Source organism: Sprattus sprattus (assembly GCF_963457725.1).
Source record: "Sprattus sprattus genome assembly, chromosome: 18".
Lineage (NCBI taxonomy): Eukaryota > Metazoa > Chordata > Actinopteri > Clupeiformes > Clupeidae > Sprattus > Sprattus sprattus.
Window position 1 is genome coordinate 24,910,779 of NC_137916.1, and position 25,576 is coordinate 24,936,354.

General features: G+C 45.9%; 3 protein-coding genes across 3 annotated transcripts in view; 2 read left to right on the forward strand and 1 right to left on the reverse strand.

Moving 5' to 3' along the window:
• LOC308379686 (multidrug resistance-associated protein 1-like) overlaps positions 1-1,347 on the reverse strand; it is a gene marked incomplete at both ends in the record, with an annotated part of 33,842 nt that extends 32,495 nt beyond the window's left edge. The window contains one exon of the mRNA XM_080856925.1: positions 1,306-1,347. Within this exon, the coding sequence (XP_080713051.1) occupies positions 1,306-1,347 (42 nt within the window). The remainder of the gene's footprint in view (positions 1-1,305) is intronic.
• Positions 1,348-10,447: 9,100 nt separating this feature from the next.
• Positions 10,448-14,130, forward strand: LOC308379050 (5-demethoxyubiquinone hydroxylase, mitochondrial-like). The gene is made up of 6 exons (XM_080856102.1): positions 10,448-10,592; positions 11,292-11,473; positions 11,824-11,938; positions 12,190-12,329; positions 13,465-13,533; positions 13,907-14,130. Exons 1-6 carry the CDS (start codon positions 10,508-10,510, stop codon positions 13,982-13,984), a joined length of 669 nt encoding a protein of 222 aa, XP_080712228.1. The 5' UTR covers positions 10,448-10,507; the 3' UTR covers positions 13,985-14,130.
• A 5,577-nt stretch (positions 14,131-19,707) lies between these two features.
• itpripl2 (ITPRIP like 2) lies at positions 19,708-21,301 on the forward strand (the record flags this gene model as incomplete). Its single annotated transcript, XM_080856107.1, has 1 exon — positions 19,708-21,301. The coding sequence occupies one exon, from the start codon at positions 19,708-19,710 to the stop codon at positions 21,190-21,192; it is 1,485 nt and encodes a 494-aa protein (XP_080712233.1). The 3' UTR covers positions 21,193-21,301.
• Positions 21,302-25,576: the final 4,275 nt, after the last annotated feature.

Sequence of the window (25,576 nt, forward strand, 5' to 3'; positions counted from 1 at the left end):
GTCTCTGGTCCCCTGCATTCAGAGTGCGTTTGCAGAATGCAGGCATGGACACCACGGCACGGAGGACACCCATGTGACACGTTCACAGCCATGCAGTCGGCCTCTAATTGCAGTCAGCTTGCAGCTCCATGCGAGAATTAATGTATGATGGCATTAGGTTGTTAGAAAACTCCTTAGCGTCACAAACAAGTGGAGCGGTTAGGGGTTAATCCCTGATGTATTAACTTCTCCACTGGCCAAGGGTGGCATGAATCATTCATTTAGTCAGGGGTCTAAAGTACAGGGCAACACAGCACCTTCTGATTTCACACAAAAAAAAAAAATGGATTTAGATTTCATTACTCAAAACAATGACACTATCCCTGACACGCATCCAAGTGTGCTACCGATTGCCAAGATTGCCAGACTACATCTAGTGGAGTGCAGCTTTCACTCCAAGGGAAACCTTCATAGAGGAAACAATGCTCGCAGTTAACTCTGGTTCTTATGGGACTGGTTGGAGATTCTGTTGGATTCCTCTTAGGAGGTCCTGGATTAGATAAGTAACAACCACCTGTGGTTCTCTCCGCGGGTGCAGCATGAAGTCTGGTTCACCAGGGTCATTGAATCATTAGATGAGAAATCTGTGACTCATGCCCTCATGCCAGTCGATTCAGCGGAGAGAAAAACATTTGCCACTTCTGAGAATCGATCTGACACACCACAAACACATGTATGCTCTTGCGCCATGAAGTAACTCATCCTTTGACAAGTTTGTTCAAACAAACAGCGGCCCGCGAGACTGACTACACCACTCTAATTGAACACAGAGCCGTAGCCTAAACACTTTGCATATTGAACTTTCCAGCAATCTACAACCTCACATAAATCTTCCAAGCCTCTAAATTACTTTCTATCGATGTCTTTCTCTCTATTTGAACACAGAGCCTATTGAACTTTCCAGCAATCTACAACCTCACATAAATCTTCCAAGCCTCTAAATTACTTTCCATCGATGTCTTTCTCTCTATTTGACCCAAATAAATGCTTTCCCACAAATCGATTTAAGTTTAAAAAATAAAGCATAGCCACACTCCTCTCCCATCCACTCTCTCCTCTGCCCATCTGAGCTCCACTCAGGGCAGTGGTGTAGTCCAGGGTATACGCAGGTATACGGAGTATACCCACTTATTTTTCAGTCACCATTGCGTATACCCACTTCTCAAAACGGTTGTTTATCCTGTGCTGTCCATGGGCTGCTTGAAAAAATTAAAGAGTATACCCACTTCTCCAGGGACCACTACACCACTGGCTCAGTGCACTTACCCAGAGAGGGTCCAGCCCACTAAGACTGCAGAGGGCATCCATCCAGGGGTCCTTCTCTTCCTCCAAGGCTCGCTGCTTGCTTCACGTCTCCCTCCCGACTTCAACAGAGTAAATCCCTGCTTCCCAGAGAAACGCCACTCTGCTGCCTTTCTCAGCATGCAAGAACAGTGTGTGTGTGTGTGTGTGTGTGTGTGTCTATGTGAGTGTACGAGAGTGTGTGTGTGTGTGCTTTACTGTATGTCTGAGTGTGTGTGAGGGAAAGTGTTTCACCAACACTGTGTGTGGAGGCACTAGAGTGGAGGTGTTACAGTGTTAAGTGTGACAGCCCGTGAGTCAGACTCTGTATGCTTCAGTGAGGACGACACGCCAGGCTACTTTGTAAGCTCTCTCTCTCTCTCTCTGGAACTCTTGTCTGGTTGTCTTGTTTTTGAGTGCTGGGCTGCCAGGTTTTTCTTCCCCCTAAAGGTGGGTGGAAGATATTTTTTCTTTTTTTCCTCTTTTTTTTTTTTACCCACACTCTCTTTCGCTGTCTCGGTCACCCACGTGTGCTGTGGTCAAAGCACCACAGACACTCCCCTGTCGAAGAGGAGAGCACATCCAGACTTGCAAGCGTCTCCTCTCCTCTCCTCTCCCCTCCCCTCCTCTCCTCCCCCTCCTTTACCCCCTCCCTCAACAACTCTTTCTGGACTTTCCCCTCCCCTTTTCATTACATGCCCCGCCCTTCACTGAAGCCCCTCCCATCAAGAAACATACAAGGCCAGACTTCTCTATCTAAATTGTACCTAATCTATCTATCTAATAGACCATTTAAAAAAGACACTCAATTTAAATATCCCCCTGAAACCTCTTGCTCATAGTCTTAATCCACTTATACAGTATAGTACTATTACACAGTTTTGAACCTGGTGGGCATCACTTAAACTAATTACTGGGGCCCTTTCTAAGTTCCACATGTTCCTGATGACTGGCTTTACTTTAATATGCCAGTGTGATATTCAATGCCACAGGTAGGGTAACTTTCCCTTTTAATATATTTGTGGCAAGTACAGCACAGTCATTTGTTCTTGGCGTGTTTTGGTGAAAACCAGTAAGACACAATTCGAGGTATGTACCGGTCAGATGACTGTAGTAGATGAATCAGGAGTCCCACTGTGCTGTGGGACACACTTGTGAAATGCACCCGCCATAATTCCAGCACCTGGCTGAGAATGACAGGCCTGCCATCAGATTGTGAGGGTCCGTGTGGGGGTCTCGCTGGGGGCTGTGGATTGGGGGGGGGGGGGGGGGGGGGGGGGGGGGGCTAGTGGTCAGAAGAGGTCTGGACCCCGTGAGCTCTCCACTGCGCCTGGTCTCCGCTCAACTCCACTCTCACTGCCTCGTAAGTACACACAAACACAAACACACACACACACACACACACACACACACACACACACACACACACACACACACACACACACACACACACACACGTGTGAGCTGAAGCAGCCCTGGAGTAGGGGAGATGAGTACTACCTGATAAAAGAGTCGCTGTCACTCCGATGAGGAATGCCACAAGTTCATGCTCTTTCACCATCACTGGACAGTGTGATTGAGTGTGTGTGTATGTCTGTGTGTAATGTGTGTGTTTGTATGTGGTCAGCCTTGTGTTTCGTGTGTGTATGTGTGTGTGCGTGTGCGTAGACGTGTGTGTTTGTGTGGTTAGCCTTGTGTATCGTGTTTGTGTTTGGGTATCTGTGTGTGTGTGTGTGTGTGTGTGTGTGTGTGTGTGTGTGTGTGTGTGTGTGTGTGTGTGTGTGTGTGTGTGTGTGTGTGTGTGTGTGTGTATGTGTGCGTGTGTGTGTGTGTGTGTTTGTGTGTAGTTAGCCTTGTGTATTGTGTTAGTGTATCGTGTTTGTGTGTGTGTGTGTGTGTGTGTGTGTGTGTGTGTGTGTGTGTGTGTGTGTGTGTGTGCGTGCGCGTGTGTGTGTGTTTGCAGCACAGTGGGGCATGTGGGCCAGCGTTAGAGTTTGTGCAATCCCATAGAGTTCTCTTAGCGCTCTCTTTGGCTCTTTAATGAGCATACCTTGAGCTCACTCACTCGGTCTCGGAGGACACATAAATAAGCTAGTTACGGTAACACGACCTGTTTGAACCGTGTCGCACGAGAAACGTGTAAAACACTGTGACTACTAACAGATCCAGGACCAGTGCTGTAGGACTCTGTGGAGCTGCTTTCCTTCCCATTAGTGGATGTGACAGCACAGTGGACTGTCTAGAAAACAAACAGGGGATTTCACGGCATAATGGAAAGTTTTATACTCCGTCCAAAAAGAAAAAAAAGTCATCAAAATCGAACCATCTGGACAGGACAGTAAAGAGAACATGTTGGTTTTGATTAAAAATGTGGAATAAATGACACTTGGTGACAATAACACAGTATTATGCAGCCCATATAAATTATTTTGTAAGGGTGACACAATGCTTGCTGTTTTAGTCTTTATTTTAACGCTGTGCATTTTCAATCACACGGAAACGTGCCACTTTGTTATTAAGACACGCTCACATTGACATAGTCGTTCATAACTAAATGAAGGGAGGTTATTTAGCACCTCATGATGAGGTTGACTCTCATGTAGGTCTGACCCTTGTCTGCCCCAGGTGCAACTGTCAGTGACCTTTATGACCCTGCTCTATGGACCAATCCTGTTGGGGAGATTCTGAGGAACGTCTAAATTACCATCTGATCCCCTTGCGTGAAGCCAAATGGTTTGTGGCCGGGACCCCTATGGAGACAAACGCTGATCATTGCTCTTAGCCAGTGGCTTCTATAACTGGCAGCAGTAATGAAACCATCATTTTAGAGACACAAGATAAGGAGTTATGCAGAAAAGATAGAGACAAACTAATTGTACTCAGAAATAAATTGAGGGCTTCATTGGGTGTTTTCTGTCAGACAACAATGTATGGTTCTGTGACGATTACAGGGAGTTCTGCTTGGCCCACACACATTTGGGGATTTGTTTAGGCGCTGACGACTTGACAACAGTAATTATTGTGGTCTGAAATCTAACTATGGCTCCTCTACGATAAGACGTTGAAACAAATATTCCCTGCATACCCTCTGTTTGGAATTCATCGGATATAGGTCACATTTTAGGATAACGTGAAGGAAATTAAACAAAGCCAGCACTTGTTTTTTTGCCTGCTCTACCCTAAACTGGAGGGGAGGAAAGTATGGCTGCTCAACGTTCGCGTGTGCCCCGCAGTAGATATCCAGCTCCATACAGCAACACATTTGCCAGCAGTGTGATGGATGTTTTCAAGTGCAGCTAGGTGAGAGATAAACTCCCAATGCTACATCTGAACGACAGTTCTGGTAGCATCCGCTCGAGAGGGGAAAGCTGTGGACGCACTTGGGTGATTCGTCTTACTCTGCCAGGAAAACACAAAGGCAGCAAGTGACGACGTCAGGAGCGCGCGTGGACAGGGCTGTGTGGAGGAGTGTGTGTGGACAGGGCTATGTGGACAGGGCTGTGTGGAGGAGTGTGTGTGGACAGGGCTATGTGGAGGAGTGTGTGTGGACAGGGCTATGTGGAGGAGTGTGTGTGGACAGGGCTGTGTGGAGAGGGCTGAGTGGACGGCGTGTGGACATGGCTACGTGGAGAGGGCTATGTGGAGAGGGCTGTGTGGAGGTGTGTGTGTGGACAGGGCTGTGTGGACGACGTGTGGACATGGCTATGTGGAGAGGGCTATGTGGAGAGGGCTGTGTGGACGTGTGTGTGGAGGTGTGTGTGTGGACAGGGCTATGTGGACGACGTGTGGACAGGGCTGTGTGGAGGAGTGTGTGTGTGGACAGGGCTATGTGGACGACGTGTGGACAGGGCTGTGTGGAGGAGTTTGTGTGTGGACAGGGCTATGTGGACGTGTGCTGTTCATGGTACATTGCTGGCCCTTAATGTTTCAGTTCATGTTCCCTCTACCACAGGGACCTACTGTAATTACCTTAGCTTTGTTACACACAGACACGGCTTCATATGGACCATCCATACGGTTTCTCTGCGGGATCGCAACCCAGTCTTCAGGACTGAGGGAAGGTTTAAATACTGTCTGCCTTCGGAAATAAATTCTAGGCTTTGCACACCAGAGGCCTCAATGACAACTCAGTCTGGTCTGTCTGTGAGGGCCACCAAAACACTGAACACGTTGAGAAATATACTCTCAGAAAAGGGCTCTCCTGAGCTACTCTTTTTCAAAGGGAAGCACAAGGAAAGACTTTCGTAAAGACAAAGAAAGAGAGGCAGGAAGAAGGGGGGAAAGATAGACAGACAGATAGATCAGTGGAGGTGGCGAAAGACAGAATGATAGGTAGTAAGATTGTGAATGAGAGAGGGCGAAAATAAAACAACACACAGGAAAAATAGATGGGGAGAGATTACTCGATATGTGAGGTCCTACACACCAAGAGACAACTGCCAAAAAGTGATAACAGCTATATAAAGGTAACCGTTAAAGAGGTGGGTCAAATAAAGAATGATTCATCAAAGGGTTTTAATCAGAATTCTAATCAAATTCTAATCTACGGAAACAATCAGTGAACCAGATGGATTCTAGATTGCACTGTTTCATTCCAAAAGTGTAAACAACCAGTGATGCAAGAGACTTAATAACGGAATCAATGGGTTCAGAAGGATAAATGGATAAATGCAGAGAGGCAGACACAACAGTTGTCACACATAAACAAACGTTTTCTGAGTTATTTTTATGTCTTAGACAGAGTGACAGACCAAAAGAGAGAGAGAGAGAAGGAGGGGGGGGGTTGGAGAGAGAAAGCGATAAAGAGTGGGAGACAGAGGAGGAGAGAAAGAGGGGAATGGAGAAAGAGACAGAGAGAAAGAAGGGATGAGAGAGGGAGAAAGAGGGGGTGGAAGATAGAGAGAAAGAGAGATTGGACGGGACGAGAGACACTCAGCAGATGTGGTTGGAGCTTGCCATCTGGCCCGTTGCCACGCCTACCGTCTCCATGGCAGCAATGTGGTGGGGCTGGTTCTGGGTAGCCGCAGGAAGTTGCCCGCACCTCCGTCAGACGAGAGCTTTGGAAAGGACGGCACTGCCAAGCCGTGGTGCACTAGCCCCGGTCACTTACACTTCCTTTGGCCTTTCCCGCGGTGGCAACCAAAAAAAAAAACAGTCTAGTCAAAATAGTGGTGTCATTTTTCATTTCTGCGTTCGGATTCTCAGACGGGATGCAAATATAGCCGCTCCGCAGAGGAACCCGGGCCAGAATCTTTTCAGCAACAAAATAAGGATTAAAAAAAGAAAACAAGAAATGTGTCTGACTTTTTCTTCTTTTTGTTTACAGGCACTTACGGCATTCCTGTTGGTGAACACAAGATGCATCCAGATGGAAGTGTGTCTGCAGTGTCATCATGTGGTCAGTAGGATTATTGGTGGAGGTGGAAACAAGGGAAGTTATATGGTATAATATTATTGTTATTATTATTATTATATTTTTGAGTATTTCATTTAGCAGATGCTTGCTTTGCAGTTTGTAGTATGTACTGTACATCCATCAGATTTGATTTGATGGTTGGTCTACTTCACATGGCAGATCTGAGGGTTTATACGTAACATAATGAATAACTTGTTTTCCCAGTAGAGATAGCGTACGATATGTCATGATTTTGGACTAAGGGGCTCTCTGAGAGGAAGTTCCCCACTGGCACGCACACAGTCTGGGCCTACCCTTGATCCATGTCCGGGAAGCGGGCCCACAGTGTGACATCTCAGTCTCGATCCTGGTAAAAGCGCTGTGGCTCTTTCATATCCTCTCCGACACTAATCCTCTCATTCCTGCCCGTGACCTTGTAAATCCTCATCCTTTAGACCTCACTTCCAATACCCTTTTCTGTATCCATATCACCTAGTCAACAAAGACACAGGGAAGGACAAGGAAAGACTTTCGTAAAGACATAGAAGCGAGACAGGAAGAAGGGGGGAAAGATAGACAGACAGATCGATCAGTGGAGGGGGCGAAAGACAGAATGATAGGTAGTAACATTGTGTATGAGAGAGGGCGAAAATAAAACGACAGACAGGAAAAATAGATGGGGAGAGATTAAGGGGATAAGGAAGGGAATGTGCCAGGCAAGATGGTACTTCCCACAGAGGAACTGTATCTTCATGTGTCAGTTGGGCTAACTGCAAAAAAAAAGGGTCTACTTTGCATCTTTTCCTAGATTTATTGTCCTGTGTCAATTCAAAGAAGGTGCCTAAAGATAAGGTAGGGTACATGTGTCTCTCCCCCTCAGGCTCTGCTGGGAGAGTGTGTGTAGAGGGGCCGTATCCAGGGGAGTCTATAGCTCCTCATCTGGTCGTCAGTAATCACCCTCACAAATACACAAGAAAACACTCCGGCAAGTGTTGTGGGCAATTCAATTCAATTCAATTTGTAGTTGATGGTAATAAAGATGTATTCGCCTGGCCCCTGCATTTTTGGATGCCATTTTCTGCTTACTTCTTCACTTCCTATGGTTCCCTCCACTTGGGTGGTACCCTAATAAATAAATGTAAAACTAATTTCACGTCCACCCAGGCCAGGGCTGATGAATAAAACACGCAAGCATCATACAGTCACAGGCAACTAGAGCATCATCTTGAGTCCCCAGATGAACTGTGCTAATCAGCGCCTGGGCCAGCGCGGCAATGCGTGGGTGCCGTCTCCTATTATTTTCCCGGAGCAATTCATCTCGGGAATGTCATCAGGCTTGGATCGCTTTGGTGCATGGCAGTGCAGTGCAGTGTTTTTTTCCTGAGAAAACACATAGTTAAGGAAATCTGCTCCACCCAGACGCGGTGCCACAACAGTAGGGGCTGCAGAGGCGAGAGATTAAGGATTCTGCTCTTGGGTAGACGAAGTGTTTATCGGGTCGGAGAGAGAAAGAGAGACAGAGAAATAGGGCGGTGAAGGAAGAAGGAGAGAAAGAGGGGGTGGGAGAGAGAAAGAGAAAGGCGAGAGATTAAGAAAATAATTCTTTTGGATGGACAAACCGTTTATTACGGCACAAAGAGCTGATGGAAGCTTCTCAGCCATCTTAGATAGGGGGTATTAACAGGGGTATTTACAGGTGCTTGCCACTTTTGGAGTCTACTTGAAAGGCTCTTGGGAGGTAATAAAGGAAAATTACCAGCTGGATAAGAGGTAGATCCTAATATAATGTTTTCTTTATATAAAACAGTCCATTTAAAGGATTATGGTAAGTAAATGGGATTCCCATTGCAACTTGGAGTGGAGTCATACCATAATGAAGCAAACGTCTATTGTCTTGGACTGTGAGCCTCTTAATGTTAAAGCAGAAACATTGTCTTTATACAGTAATGACTTTCAAGTATGGGACCAGGAAAAATGAATCTTCAAAGGAAAACCGCAATTTACTGAGTCTCCAGATGGGGCCTTGGTTGTAGATAATTACGGTCTAATATGCTTAAAGAACTGATGTGCTTCAACAAGTCTTCATTGGAGTCTCAGACACACTGTCAGACACACCGTCATGGGTCACGCTGGCAAAGATAGCAGTATTCTTCTCTGCCTTGCCAAGTTGTAAAAATGATCTGCCGCCGGCGCAGGGCAGTGCCTGATTGGGTTGTTTATCACATAGCGACAAACTTAGTCACAAATTCTATTGTTTGCTCAGAAGAGCGTTGCCTATGGAGACAAGGGCCGTATTGGATAACACAAGCAACAAGCAGATCCTGACATACCACGGGTCAGACCAGACTGACATTGTGGCTACCCTTCTTTTCCCTTTTTGGACCTTGGTGGGATGGTCAATGTCCAAGTGAAACACCCTGGGTCACTTCAATACACACAGCAGGCCGTCCAATAACATTGTAGGTCGTTCAGCATAATTGCCTCCAGCGACAACGAGGCTGTCCAAGACAATGCGGCGCAGAATTATACAGAGAGCTGTGTTTCCTCTGTGGTCAACACCTTGAGTTTATATAATCCAAGTAAACAACAATGCTGTATGTAGGTCAAGGGGGGTGGCATTGGCCAGTTACGACAGAATATCATCATCGCCATCATCATCATGTGGGTATGCACATGGTAGGCTACAGTGTAATGGAAAACTTGATAGCAATTTACACTGGCAGGGATTTAAAGGCCTTCAATGACATTTCTCAGTGGAATGGTGTTTACAATTGAATGAGCCAGGGTAAAGCTTTAAAAGAGGCCCAAAATGTGTACCGGCTTCTGTACAGTATCTTTTAAACACGGTTAGGTTATATTTTCCATTATCACTCTTAAAATTGCCTTATTCAGGCTCATTCATACTTACCCATATATGCTTCTCGTCTTGAGTAGGCTACTTTGCTCACAAGTCCTTGTCATAATTGGAGAATACTCAGAATAATTTGGTCAATAATATTGCTGAAGTCCTCATTTTAAATTGCAAACCCACAAGATTAAAGGATCAATTTATTTACCAAAGGTAAGTTGAAGTAAGTACCAGACCATTCATATATTAACATTTACTCACACAATTTGATTTTAATTTTGATCATAAGTAGGGTGAGTGTATTGATGATTAGTAGGGTGGGTGTATTGATTATTAGTAGGGTGGGTGTATTGATGATTAGTAGGGTGGGTGCAACATCCCATTGCAACATTATGTCATTATGAAGCACACCTTAGGCTTATATTTTAATGTTGAGTTTTTTATTTTCTCTTGGACATTGAGCCACTACACGTTTTTAGAGTTTAGAGAAAGAGAGGGGTGTAATTTGATTGGCTGTTGAGCTCAAATATTAACAACCTTTTGCGAAACCGAACCGCATCTTTAAATCTGGTCATATAACATGTGTTTTCTGTACGCATTGGTTTCTCTGGTCGCTCAGTTTTGGTAAAAGACTGCCACCTATGGATAAAGGACAGAAAGTGCATTCAGATACGCAGAGATGTCAACACTATGTTAGAAAAATTCAACCGTGACTGGGTAACAAACTGTGATGCAAATGATTTTTTTAAAAGATATTTTATTCATGTTTTTTCATCCGCCATTAAGCTAGCAGCGTCTTTCAATATAGCCTAATATCATGATTGATGATGACTGACGGCACAGTTCTGTTGAGTTTTGCGCACGTCATCCACGCGCGACTTGGATGGAAAAGGATAGGATTTGACATTCAACACCTGTCTAGAGTTTTCACACTTTTTGCTATAATGCAGGGGATTGTGAAACCTCGGCTTTGCACATTACCATTTCTTGCACCTTTGATATCACGAGAGCTTTGTTTGAATAACGCAGGTAAGGCAATAATGAGCTAACTGGTTACTTACTTAACCAATCTTCTGGGGGTAACGTTATTCCAAGTACGTGATTTAGTAACAAGCCTGGGTAAGTTATCTAACTTGTAAACCTCTCAATAGAACAGCCGATGGCTTCATTCTCCTAGCAAATGAAGGATGAGTTAATTGAGAAGGCTTAGCAAATGAGGTTTACTCAGCAACTTACCGTAGCCTACTTGTAATAACGTTACCCCCTATTTCAGTTTCATAACTGCCTGTTTGGCGCACACCCCCTCTCCTCATTCTCAGGACGCTTACAAGTAACGCAGATCAATATGATTGCGTTCTATTTAACCGTCTTCGACTTATAATTATTTGTTAAGCACCTTGAGACTTCTTTGTTATATGTGTTTTGTTATCTTTGTTATGTGTGCTATATAAATACAATTCATTATTATTAATAATAATAATATGTAACATTCATTATTATTATTAATTATAATATGTTACAAGTATCCAGTAGGCCTATCCAGATGTGTTTTACGTTTAACACAGATAAATGCAGGGTCTTGGTGTACATCTGTACAATCTGTACATGCATGTGTTTTTGGGTTACAGGCTAAACTGAGTTTCTTGTGAGTGGCTGATAAAAAATGTCGACTAGCTACATACAGGCGTTTTTTAACCGACGAAATGTTTATGTTATACAATATCACAGCGGCTGTGGTGGTCTCCAGTATACGACAATACACTGTGGTGCCACCAACGTGTGACCCCAAGGAAAAAGCTATGCTGGACCGGATGCTGAGAGTAGACCATGCAGGGGAGTACGGGGCCAATCGCATCTATGCCGGTCAGATGGCTGTGCTTGGCAGATCGACGATCAGACCGTTGATCCAGGTATGATGTTTAAAACAGTCTGGAACTGTGAGCTTAACCTACATAACAGTGCCCCACTAGACAGACAGCTCCTGTCTGGCAGTATGGGAAAGTTGGTAAACAGATGTTTACCTCGTTTTAAATATAAACACAGAATGCCTACTTCATGCATCTGCCAGTCAACTGTGATGAAACTAAAGGTAGTAAATTACAAGATCATAGAAGTTAATTTAACTGGGTGTTGGGATGTAATAGGCCAGCGGGTAGAATAAACCTGGGGAGTTAGTTATAACTTTAATTGTTAACTTGCAGATCTTGACTCCTACATTGTAATGAATAGCATGGTTAATTAGATACTCCTGTCTTGGTAGGAAATGTGGGACCAGGAAAAGAAGCATTTGGCCAAGTTCAACGAGGTCCTAGCTGAAAACCGAGTACGCCCAACTGCCCTTCTCCCCCTGTGGAACTGTGCCGGCTTTGCACTAGGTAAATCATTACTGAGCACTCTATTTACCAAAGCCATATACCTACATACTATACATAACCATATTGTTTGCCATACTTTTGTTGCATCAGATTAAAGGAAATACATAATGCAAAGACAGGATTAAAATGTAATTTTAACTGTCAATGTTTCTCGTTTTCTCTCTCTGTCTGTCTGTCTGTCTGTCTGTCGGTTGGTCGGTGTGGTGTGGTGTGGTGTGGTGTGGTGTGGTGTGGTGTGTGTGTACTCTCAGGTGCTGCGTCTGCTCTGCTGGGTAAGGAGGGGGCCATGGCCTGCACGGTGGCTGTAGAGGAGAGCATCTCTGAACACTACAACAGCCAGATCAGAGCCCTGATGGAGGTTGACCCAGATAGATACACTGAACTCTTAAAGGTGAGCTAACAGTCTCAGCACAAACAGGACAGTATTACCACCAGTGTTACCATCAGTTTGAGCGTTCGTCTGTGAAAAATACATTGTACATTCGATTTTCCAGATGGTCCTTAGATCAACAGTATGATAAAATCACCAAGCTCTTTCTTACAAACTACTACTTGTATTGAAAAATCTGTTTTACCAAAACTCTAAATGAAACTTTAAGCTATACACATTTTAAGTGCAACCATGCTAGTAGCTGCAAGTCTGATAAAGTAGCCTTTCTTTTCAGATATGTGAGGTAAATAACACAGATATGGACAGAGTGATGGATTAGCATCAGCATTTTCTATTAGCATTCCTATTCATCTGTATTTGCTGTAGCTCAGTTAGCACTTTCAGCCCAAGTTTGCAAATTGGGATCAGTCTTCCTTTTTTTAGACCGGCTTGACAGAGGCATGAATTATGTATAATTGAACTGTACGCTTCAGATGGTAAGGTGTCAGGTCATGTTTAGAGAAGGAAAGTCTATCATGGTGTGATCGTTTAAACAAATATTAGAAGACTTCAGATACTGGGACACCCACAAAAGGATATTCTTAAAATCTTGAGATTGTGTCTTTTAGAGAAATCCCCTGCAGATACAAGAGAATGGAGCATAAGAAACACTGTGATCGTGTAGCTGTTAATGTCTTTCAAATTTCATACATCCCCTTTCATTGCTTGTTATAGAAATAGATGGAAAGGTCACACATACATACATACATACATACATACATACATACATACATACATACATACATACATACATACATACATACATACATACATACATACATACATACATACATACATACATACATACATACATACATACATAGATAGATACATACATAAGCACACACATACACACATACACACATACATACATACATACGTACATACGTATATTGTAAAAAAAAAATTCAGTTCATTGTAATGATTAATGCTTATTGCATTCTAAAAGAACTATCAGTTCCCACACTTTTCCGAGACGCGCTGGGGTGAAATCTCCCCGGTGACAGAACATCAGTGAGGTGGTCTTTGTGTTCCACACAGATGTTTTGCAATAAACAGTAGAATTTTAACTTCTCTTCCTTCGGTTCTATTACAGATGATAGTGGAATTCCGTGACGATGAAATGGAACATCACGACACTGGACTGGCAAATGATGCAGAAACTGTAAGTTGTGTGTTGAAGGCTGCGGTCAGGAGGTGTTCTGTCATTTTTTTGTTGCCCTATCTGAAACAGTTGGGTCGGAGAAACTGATAGAACACCGGCATAGGCAAATAACTAGGTACTCGTATCGGTATTCGGTACACAAATGTAAGTTCTCATACTCGTTCTCTGGTTTTGGTGCCTCCGTACTTTGAAGGTTATTCCTTTGAGAGTAAAGAAGCCATTTATTACAGGCAGACTGAGGCTTTACTCCGTCTGCCGCCTTTCTTGATTTTGCAAAGTTCAGTGAATTACTGTAAATGACACGATACTAGCGTTGTTAGAGAAGTGGTCTTGACTTATTTGTTTTGACTTGACTGGTTTGTGTATGTTACAGGTCCCTGGCTTCTGGCTTCTGAAGAACGTGATCCAGGCAGGATGCAAAGCAGCCATTTATGCCTCCGAGCGCGTTTAGATCTCAGAGCTGTCTGTAAAAAGGAATACTCAAAGTTTTTACCACCTTTTTTTTTCCTTCTGTAAATATGGTTTTGGATCGCTTCTTAAGAAGCTGTTTGTATTTTTTCCAATAATGTGTGGGGTGCATTAAATTAGTTCAATTATCTTTGAGAATGTGTGATAAATATTATTTCAATACATTTTACTGAGTAGCCCTTCCTCTTAAAAGTTAGAATAGCAAAGAAACGTTTAGTGAAATCAAGCTAAAATCCCCCCCTCAAAAAAAAAAACTCTGATGAACAATAACTACAATGAAAAGAACAGGAAATTCTTTTTATGTGAATACAAATAAGGAACATTCATTATAATTTGGGCCTCAGTGAAAATGCTGTTAGCTTAACTGCCAACAGAGGGCAGTATGAACATGCTTGGTCTGAGCATGTGCTCTTTATGTCATAGAATCGCAGTTGTACCACCGCGGCTAATTCGACTCTTTAACTTGGGTATGCGCTGATTAAGAATAAATTCCTTGCAGATTGTTTCACCATACATTTATGCCCCATAACACTCAACTGAATGACCCATAAAAAGTCACGTTGGAACTATTTGAAATTCCTTGAACTGCGCTGTCTGTGATAAGAAGCGCCTAGCTGTGTTGTCAGATGGGGTTTGAGTTTAAACATGCCTAAAATCGGAGTGAATCTGAGGAGGAATGGTGTGCCATGTTACCACACCATCCCCTGGAGGAGAGAGCACAGAGTGTGGGTGGCCGTGACGACTCCTGTAACCCGATCTGCACACTGGTGGCCACGGAGATTGAGCAGCTGGCGTAGAAGCCTCTGATGTATGACTTATCTATGTCTCTCTCTCTCTCTCTCTATCTCTATCTCTATCTCTTCACCTTTCCCACTCTCTCTTACCATCTTTCTTGCCCTCCCTCTCGTGCCCCCCTTAGCGTTCCCGCTCCAGTTCCCATGACCTAATCTTCATGTCATCCGAGGGGATAGCCGATGTCCGTTAGGAGCCTCTTGTGGGACTCGCTTTCAACGGCTGCCCTCTGTTCCTCTTGACCCACCGGTCTCCAAAGAGCACCCCCACCACCACCACTACCCAATACACACACACAGACACACACACACACACACACACTCATACTCATTAACGCTCATTACACATACACTGTTTCACATAAACACATTATATGGCATATACACACTCCACACTGGACTCATGTACTTTTTCCTCTGTGTATCCCTCTCCCCCCTCTCTCTCTGCTCCAATCCCCTGCTCTCTTACACACACACACACACACACACACACACACACACACACACACACACACACACACTGTGGAGGCCGCTCTGGGTAGTTTGGCTCTGGTGGCTGGAGGGGCTGTACAACTGTACCGTTACAGAGGGGTGGGGGTGGGGGGGGGTCGAACAGGAGAGAAACTGATGCAATCGCTGTGTAACAGCACAGCAGCCCAGATTAAACTTCAGCCAGCAACTTCAGCAGTTTCTATTATTTGTTCAGTATACTGAATATGTTTGGTAATATAATAGTAGTTAAATAAAAAGCCTCTTGTCAACAGGATGTGGGTAAACTGAAATGGCAAACAAATATTTAGAAGGAATCTCTAGTTACATTATATTTTACTTGAATACCACTGATGCTCAGGGAACACTTTATGGTTTAAATACAGAGAGAGGGCTGACTGAACACTTAATGATTTAAAAACTGAAAGAGGACTGACTGAACCATGTGTTTGTCCCTGAAGCTTAAATCAAGGGAGAGCTCTGTTGCTTCAGTCCATGGTGAGAAACCAGAAAACAGCCCTGAGGTTTTAGAAGCCCTTGCTGTACATGTTTACCAGTAACCAGGGGGTGAGGTCATGGGCCCGTATCCTCTCTAAGCAATGCCACAGAACCACTAGGACCCACAGAACCACTAGGACCCACAGCCCACGAATGATGAGGTGTTCACAGTGAGCAACTCACTCAGCATTTCCTGGTGGGCCAGTTTCCTCCTCGACTTACACCCACCAAAACGTCTTTCCACTGTGAACACAACACATGTGAACACAACACCGGGTATGTGAATACAGCATATGTGAAGTATTACATGGCCTGTCGTACTGGCCTTTCATGGGACATGGTCACGGTCGGAGAGTTTGCTGTCTAGTTCGTTTTCCTCGACTAACACCCACCAAAACGTCTTTCCACTGTGAACACAACACATGTAAACACAACACATGTGAACACCGCGTATTTGAATACACCATATGTGAAGTATTACATGGCCTGTCGTACTTGCCTTTCATGGGACATGGTCACGGTCGGAGAGTTTGCTGTCTAGTTCGTTTTCCTCGACTAACACCCACCAAAACGTCTTTCCACTGTGAACACAACACATGTAAACACAACACATGTGAACACCGCGTATTTGAATACAGCATATGTGAAGTGTTCACGGAGCCTTCCAGCCTGTCGTACCAGCCTCTCATGGGACACGGTCGGTCACGGTTCGGAGAGTTTGCAGTGTAGTTCGTTTTCCGAGGGGGAACGCATGGGAGCGTTGTGCATGTTTGGGGGCATGGTGACTCAAACATTTGAGAGTCACGGGATGTGGAACCGTCCGTTTCTGGAAGTGGTGGAAAGGCCTGCTGCTCCACAAACATCCCAGCCTCAGGGTGCGTGTTCCCAGTGACAACCACCACACACACACACTGAAGCACACTGACTGAAGCCTTCGGGAGGGTGATAGTTGATATTTATTTTTAAGGCGGGGGTGGGGGGTGGGGGTTGAGTGTGAATGAGACTGAACTGTGTTTAGACGTTCAAAAATAGCCGTGTGATAAACAGAGGGTGTCTGGGTCAGAGAAACACCTCTACAATTTTCTATGTCTTTCTCTCTCTCTTTCTTTCTCCATCAATCTCTCTCTCTCTATGTCTCTCTCTATCTCTCTCTCTCTATGTCTCTCTCTATCTCTCTCGCATTGCTTATAGTAAACGTGTTTTTTCCCCCTTAGTCGCACAAAGTGTAAAGATCCCGAGAGAGTGCAGTGGAGCAGTTAGCTTTTGGACCAGGGAGAGAGAGAGAGATGTCAGAAATACTGTGACCACAAGAAGATACTGCTGCAGACATTGTTCAGCAACCACGTCAACACAAGAGGCAGACCACAACAGTTGATGTCGGTCTATTTCAAGTGTGGCTATTTCTACAGTTCCTTATTAGGGTCAGCAGGTTTATCTGACAGAAGGCCAGGTGCCTGTGTTCGTGGGTTGATAATCTTCTTGCGTGTGACACCTGCATTATCCAGAGTCGGGTTGTTTGTTTTGCCAACCTCCCAAGTGTGTGAGGGTGTGTGTGTGTGTGTGTGTGTGTGTGTGTTTGTGGTGGGGATGGGCGTCTTCCTGTCCAGCTTTTCATTTAAAGGGGGTTTGGCTCTCCTACTGTGACACCTTCCCTCAGCTGTCTGTCTGTCTGTCTGTCTGTCTGTCTGTCTGTCTGTCTGTCTGTCTGTCTGTCTGTCTGTCTGTCTGTCTGTCTGTCTGTCTGTCTGTCTGTCTGTCTGTCTGCCTGCCTGCCTGCCTGCTGGTCTGTCCGTCTGTCTGTCTGTCTGTCTGTCTGTCTGTCTGTCTGTCTGTCTGTCTGTCTGTCTGTCTGTCTGTCTATCTGTTTGTCTGTCTGTCTGTCTGTCTGTCTGTCTGTCTGTCTGCATTTTGCATGAGCTAACATACGGTGTCTACTTAAAAATGCAAATCCTAAAGATGGAAGGCTGTAATTTTTCCTTCTAAAGAGCCTTGTCTCTCTAGTTTAATCTCCGCCTTCTGGTTGTTATTGCTCTTCCCACTGACAGAGAGGCTCTGTGGCTCGGGCTAGCCTGTGGGAATGGATGAGAATAATACACAAAAGGCTTCAGTGTCCAGTGCAACGGTTTTGCTATGAAATGGGAGTGCTGTCAGTGTACATAAGCCCAGAGAATAAAGGCCCTGGTCAGGCTGAGGTTTGGAGGGCTTTAGCGTTGGAGGAGTGTCAGGGAGGGTCATGAAGGGTCATGCTCCGCAGTCGTGCGTTAAGGCACTGGGTAGGCGTGGGTCAACAGAAGCACTGAATTGTTACAGTGGAGCCAGACTTCTCTCTCTCTCTCGCTCTTTCTCTCTCTATCTCTCTCTCTCCTTCTCTCCCTCTATCTCTCTCCTTCTCCCTCTGTCTCTATCTCTCTCTCTCCTTCTCTCCCTCTATCTCTCTCCTTCTCCCTCTGTCTCTATCTCTCTCTCTCTCTCTTTCTCCCTCTCTCTCTCCCTCTCTCTACCTCTCTCTCCTTCTCTCGCTCTCACTGTCTCTCTCTTTCTCCCTCTCTTTCTCTCTCTCTCTCTCTCCCTCTCTCTCTCTCTCTCTCTGTGACTGAATGTGTTACACCCTTGGTGAGAAGCTCAATGAGAACCTGTGTAGTTAAACAGGGTTAACGCCTTTACTGATGTCATGGGCTGCACTGTAATTGCTGCTCTGAACTTTCCAGAGTTGGCTTCAGACTTCCCGTTCCCCCTGTCTGCCTGCCGTGTAGGTACATGAGCCTGTCAGTTCTTATTTATATATGACTTTTATTACTTTTATTCCTTTTATCATGATTTAAGTAATCCAAGAAGCCTATCAGAACACTAGGTTCTGATACGATGTTGATCATTTTTATTTATCTTTCACTCCATGTATTGCTCCTGCTGCTTGCTTTTATTGATTTAATGTAAAGCACTTTGAATTGCAACTCTTGTATGAAATGTGCTATTTAAATGTCTATAAAAGTCTTACTTACTTACTCACTTACTTATTTGTGGACAGATGGGGGGAGGAGGGGGTTGGCTTGGAATGCCGACTCAGGCAATCAATAAAGTGATGAGTAGTTGATCAATCTGGGCAGGTGATGGCCTGAGCTAATTATGGGCTTACATGGACTGCGCTGCACATCCGATGTTAGGTCACAAGAACATGCACGACACGCAACACCCTTCGTGTGATTATGTGTGGGCATGACTGAGTGTGTTTTGTGTAATATATGTAAAAAGGGTCTTGGCTCTTCTCACTTCTCCCATTTCAAAGGCATCTGTTGATTGTCAGCAAGTGGCTCTATGGCTGTCTGTGTATGTGTGTGTGTATGTGTGTGTGTCTCTTTAAGAAGAGAGGGAGGGGGAGGAGGGAGGAGGAGGGAGGCTAGTCTCGGAGTTCAGCTCTCTTTTTTTTTAACTGAAATTCCTCTCTCAAGAGTTTGGCATTTCCTCTGAGCACACAGTCAGAAAGCCCTCTCTCTCTCTCCCTCTCTCTCTCTCTCCCTCTCTCTCTGACTGTCTGTCGTGCGTTCTCAAAGAGCCCGCCACACTGAAGGGGGGATTTTCAAACATCCTAACGGAAGGGACGCGTCTCTCGAACACGGGCTGCGCTGCATCACTCACTCGGAGACACCACAGCGTGAACTTTAACCTCCTCACCCCGGCGTAAGGAAGGACGACTGGAAACGAGAGAAGAAAGAAAAAAGCAGAGAAAAGTTGAGGGGAATTGATTCAGTTTTTCAGTGCTCATCCACATACACAGAGAAGAGGAGAAGAGGAACAGTCTGGTTGGTTCACCACTGGAAGTTAATGGTCATATTCACGATGGGCTAGTGTGGCCAGACTTCTCCCCATACTTCCACTCACAGGCTAGTGGAAAGGATCTCAGTGTGTGTGTGTGTGTGTGCCGTGGGGGAGGATGAGTCTTTACACCCTGAACCTGCGTGTGTTCTGGCCTCTGCTCACCTGTGTGCTGGTCGCCCTGGCGCTGCTCCACCACCTCACCCTCCGGAGCGCGGAGACCTCGGAGGACGGCTGCCAGGACCCGGACCACGGGGGGACCCTCTCGCTCCTCAAGTACGCGCTGGTCTTCGCGCTCTGCTACTACTTCATCCGCTACTTCGCCTCCCGACCCGCAGAGGGGGGGAAGAGGGGGCTGGGCAGGGCCTTGCTGCTGGAGGGCCACGGGAAGGCCCGGCGCGAGCTCCTGGAGGAGTACTACGAGAGGGAGGTGCGCTTATCTCCGCACGTCCTGGGCCACAGCAAGGCCCACGTGGCCAAGCTGGTGAGCGAGCTGGTGAAGGTGGGCCGCACCGACGGACCTCCGGAATCTTCTTTGGCCTTCCGTGGCGACTACATGCAGATCGGGAGCTCGTACGAGGAGCACAAGGTGGGTTCGCCGGACTGCTTCGATATTTTGGTTCCGCTGCGGCTACCCCGCGGACTCTCTCTGGATCCGGTCGTCTTCTCCGAGCGTCCCGGAGGACCTCCGCTGTCCACCCTGGAGACGCCGCGGCGGTCCGACTGGACGCGGCGGCACCGGGCGTTCACCGACAGCTTCCTGCGCCCGCACGTCTCCGCGGGCGTCCAGCGCCTCAGCCCGGACTGCGTGCTGCGCTGGTTCTACCCGGCCGCCCAGCGGTGCCTGGCGACGGTGCGCTACCCTTTCGAGCAGCGCTGCGCTCTCAGCCTCTCTCTCGGCGAGCAGCAGAGGGTTCAGCTCCGCCTGACACCCCGCTCCGACTACGTCTGCTGTCACCTCTCCATGGGTGTGCGCCTCATCCCTGCCCTCCCTTTGGGCGACTCCGCCTTCCTGGTCCCCACGACGGACCCGCGCCACCCGGGCGAGGACCTGTGGGCCGTCTACTTCCCCAAGCAGGAGCAGCGTCTGCTGGGCTGGCTGAAGGGGAAGCTACCCTCCGGCTCCTGCCACCTGAAAGTCCTCCAGCTGGCCAAGGAGGTGCGGGATTTAGGCGGGCAGACGCTTGATAACCAGGCCCGTGCCGAATGGAAGGGGGTGCTGTCCTCCTACACGCTGAAGACCGCCTGGCTGCGGCTGCTTTTCAGCACGCCGCCCGAGGCCTGGGAGGAGCGCCACCTGGTGGACAGGCTGGAGGACTTGCTGCGGAGCCTGAGGGAGGGCCTGCAGGGCTGCGTCTTGAAGCACCTGTTCCTCGGGGGCGACGGCGCGGGGCTGCTCCCCGACTCCGTGTCTCTGCCCAAGCTCGTGAAGGAGATGGCGCCGTCCAACCTGTGGGAGGTGTTCAGCCCGGAGTCCCTGGAGCTGGTGGCGGCCCGGCTCACCTACACCTGGGCCCACCTACACCGCCTCATCAGACTGGGTCGGCCCCAGAGGAGTAGCCTGGGCAGGGGCCTGCACTGCAAGCACATAGAGGCAGAGTGAGGAGCCTCCGCACCGAGCCCATTGAATTCAACAGCAATATACTGTATATTACTGAGGATCCAGGGAATCCCTTTGCTTCAGGGGAATTTGATACAAAGAGAATATTCAGGATATTGATTGGATGGATAACTAACGTTTTTTTGACATTCATGATGCCAAACAGTAATCTCATTACGTGTTAATGGTGATTTTTTTTGCACTGCTAGATTCGATATGTTTTATTAGGTATTTATCAGCAGACAGTGCCTTTTACTTAATTAAGGAGGTCCTCTCCTTTCCCATATGGAAAAAGTCTGTAAAATTCATATATGTTCATTTTTATATAGTATATGATAACACTGATAACAGTGTGTAACATACATAATTATGGCCTCTGTCACACATAGTAACATAGAAAATATATTTTATATATGATCTACCTTCCATATTGAAAGGGTATTATGCTATTTTAGTATGTAATGTACAGTATGTGCAAGCTCTTCACCACAGATTTATCATGCCAAGTGTGATTCCTATATGTTTTAACAGACATTTTCCATATGTGAGAGAAAAGCCCTATATTTATTTTGGGGTTTCCTTAAACCAAAGGTCCAAAGATGGTGATCTCTGAAGATCAAAGATGGATTGAATCTTGAATGTATAGATTCACGACTGTATATAGAGTCGATGGTATAGCTGCACTATATACTCTGTATACAGTCATTTGTATAGAAGCACAAATGAAGCTTCCTAGGTACAGCAGAGATGTCAGTATCTGAGACTTTTGCTTACTTTGAAGTATGTAGCACTTGTTACAGTACGTAGCAGTTGTTTTTGTACTGTATATCTTACATATCTGGGTACTGATCAGGGACAAAGTAATTAGAGGATTACATTCCAACTTTGTAGGCATAATTGCTGTTCGTTTTGGGAACAGCAGGAAGTAAACACAAACGCTGGGCTCTCTGTTCAATTAGCTGTCTCAGGCACCAGATAATGAATGTCAGAGGAAGTACCCCCTGAATGGTACGGTTGAAACCGAATGATATGGTTCGGCTATTAGTGGGAGTTGTGTGTTCCCCAGGGGGCTTCATTTAAACAAGAGGTCCCAGTACACCCGGAAGACTGTGGTTCAAAGGTCACCCTAGTATTTCTGTATGTGTAAGAATGTTTCTCTCACACTCACACTCACATACACAACCCCCCCAACCCACACACACACACCTCCACACACACGCACAATAATGTGAAGACAGACTTACTCACGGTCACCATGATGTCATGGTTCCTGCCCAGTCTGTGTGTATTGTTCGTGGGTAGAGAGACACAGGAGACTACTTCCCCCTGGTCAACACACACACACACACACACACACACACACACACACACACACACACACACACACACACACACACACACCAAAATGACTCAGAATCTCCCCACTCACCTCTGCAGTGGAGGTGATGACAGACCATGGACTGTGTGTATTCGCTCAGCACCGAGGGAAGAGGTGAGACACTTGTCAAGTTGACACCACAGGATACTGCACATCATCAGGGGAATATTAGTAGTGTTCAGTCATAACTTTGTCATCTGATTGGAAAAAGAATTGAGCACCTTTTATGAAAAATGCATACTGTGTACTTGATATGTGTACTTGAATATGCGGTGTACTTGTGTCACATTTAGAGAGGCTTAAGCAACTGTCTCCAATTATCCTCCCATATATACACAAAGGCCCCTCTGAGGTCACTTCCTCTAACGCCGCCATTTATTGACTACAGAGTGCGCTGAATCTTGCAGGGCTCACTGTGTGTGTGTGTGTGTGTGTGTGTGTGTGTGTGTGTGTGTGTGTGTGTGTGTGTGTGTGTGTGTGTGTGTGTGTGTGTGTGTGTGTGTGTGTGTGTGTGTGTGTGTGTGTGTGTGTGTGTGTGTGTGTGTGTGTGTGTGTGTGTGTGTGACTGCAGAGTGCACTGAATCTTGCAGGGCTCACTGTGTGTGTGTGTGTGTGTGTGTGTGTGTGCGTGTGTGTGTGTGTGTGTGTGTGTGTGTGACTGCAGAGTGTGCTGAATCTTGCAGGGCTCACTGGAGGCTTTTAGGACATATTGATCAACTTGTGCTTGTGGCCCTCTCAGAGCAGGAGCACACCAGAAACATATGGGGCAGAGCAGTGGTGGTTAACCGTTAGCCGGCATAATTGTGAACTAGAAACAGATTCTTAGTTCTGATGCATTCAGATTAATGTAAATGTGACTCACCCTTCTGAACACAGCTGTAGTTTAGCATCAGGGCATCAGGCTTTATGTCCTCCTGGTGTCTGTCTGCGCATGCGTGTCTGTCCCTCTGCCCGGACGCACCCCACATAGGCGCTCACGTTTCCATGACAACCACGAACCTCACCCCCGGGGTCACTTGCCCGGCGTGATTGGTTGCGTGGCTGGTTTGTTGGACGGAGAGAGGAGGTTGATTACATTGCTGCATCCATCGGCTTCGCTAGGCAAGCACAGGCGTATTGATCTGTCACTGCTGCTCCGGTGTGTATGTATGTGTGTGTGTGTGTGTGTGTGTGTGTGTGTGTGTGTGTGTGTGTGTGTGTGTGTGTGTGTGTGTGTGTGTGTGTGTGTGTGTGTGTGTGTGTGTGTGTGTGTGTGTGTGTGTGTGTGTGTGTGTGTGTGTGTGTGTGTGTGTGGGTAATATTGTGTGATTCTGGTGATTGTACTGAAAATGTGTGCCTGTGAGTATTTCTGTATGAGATCTGTATTCTTTTTTTTGCATCGGTTTCACATTACCGTGCAAACATGTGTGTGTGAGATGCACTGCAATATATATCTCTGTGTCTACGGTGTGTTCCTTTTTATGTGTGGTGTGTGTGTGTGTATGTGTACCAGCATGTTTGGGAGGTGTGTCATTGTTGCTGGTGAATGCTAGACCTTCCCGTATGTGTCGCACACACACACACACACACACACACACACACACACACACACACACACGCACACACACACGCACATAGAGTGTGCTTGTCTGGACCTGTAGATTCAGAGATTCAGATAATAGGCGCATGTCCAGATAACCACCAACCATATGGCAAATTAGATTGGAGGGCTTTTGCTCTTTTGCGAGTAGGCTGTTTCCCAGCTGTTGGTACCACTATGTGGCTCTGAGCACGCTGCCTTGGACCATGCAGTCAGCACCACAGCCTCATCATGGCCGCATGGTGGCATGGTGGCAGGGTTGCATGGTCGAAAAGCAGAACAGAAAATTAAATACGGAACCAGGGAGCTTCTGGAGCTTCCTATCCCAGAATGTTCCATCCTGTGCAAAAGAAGATGATGTACCATTTGCAAAAGATTTATGTAACAGTCATGTTCATATGGGTTTGAATGTATATTTATATCATTAAAAAAGCCTTAAGTTAACTATATTCTGTACTTGATGTACATAGAATCAGAGGAGGACGTTTGTATATAATTTTGTACTTTTCTGCCTATATGTGACTTGAAATAAAGTGACTGTATTTTGAATTAGTCCATACTGTTTGGTGCATCCTTTCAAAATCTTTTTTTTTTTTTTTTAAATCAAATGTTTTGTAAGTCACTTTGGACAAAGGTCTCTGCTAAATACCCAAGCTATAACTGCAACCATACATTTGTATCAATACTGTTGACCCTATCAAGACAACTGCTAAGTCCCCAAGATCTATCCATAGATCCATAAATAGTCATGAGGATGAAGCTAGTTAAAGTAAGAATGCAAGCACACTGATGCACATAGAGTTGCGCCGCTAATCTCAAACTGCTGTTCATCCGTGTGTGGAGTTGAGAGCCTACTTAGATGGGATGTCCCAACTCTTTCACATCTGTGGCTATAGAATCAAACATACTCTGAGAGACCTGAAAGCTCTGAGGCTTGAGCTCTGAGCAGCTGCAACAGCCTTTCAAATACGGAACAGGAAGTTTACCATGTGGCAAGTCAGCCACATGGCAGGAAGTAAGCCAAAAGCAGTCTCTCTCTCACTCTCTCTCTCCCTCCCTCTCTCTCTCTCTCTCTCTCTCTCTCTCTCTGTTGTTCTCTCTCTCACTCTATCTCGCTCTCTCTCTTGCTCTCTCTCTCTCTCTCTCGCTCTCTCTGTTCTCTCTCTCTCTCTCTGTTGTTCTCTCTCCTTCTCCTCTTCTTTACCCCTTTCTTCTAAAATGACTCCATACAGAACATAAACATAAAAGAATAGTGCAGTTACACATTTTCATGTGTATTGTGGTAGGACCCATGGTTTATTTATAGCTGCATAGACGTGTTATTCCCATGCTAAGATCTGTCTATGCAGTGGCCATTCCATGTTCTGTGTTGTGTTTGGGTAGATGCAGTTGTCTGGATTTCACTGTGGTTAAGGTTCCAGACTACACTC

Bases quoted from the DNA above. Each gene is read 5' to 3' on its own strand.
- LOC308379050 (XM_080856102.1), top strand. From the start codon at position 10,508: ATGCAGGGGATTGTGAAACCTCGGCTTTGCACATTACCATTTCTTGCA. The intron at 10,593-11,291 runs GTAAGGCAATAA...ACAATATCACAG, and splicing joins GCTTTGTTTGAATAACGCAG to CGGCTGTGGTGGTCTCCAGT. The intron at 12,330-13,464 runs GTGAGCTAACAG...GTTCTATTACAG, and splicing joins GATACACTGAACTCTTAAAG to ATGATAGTGGAATTCCGTGA.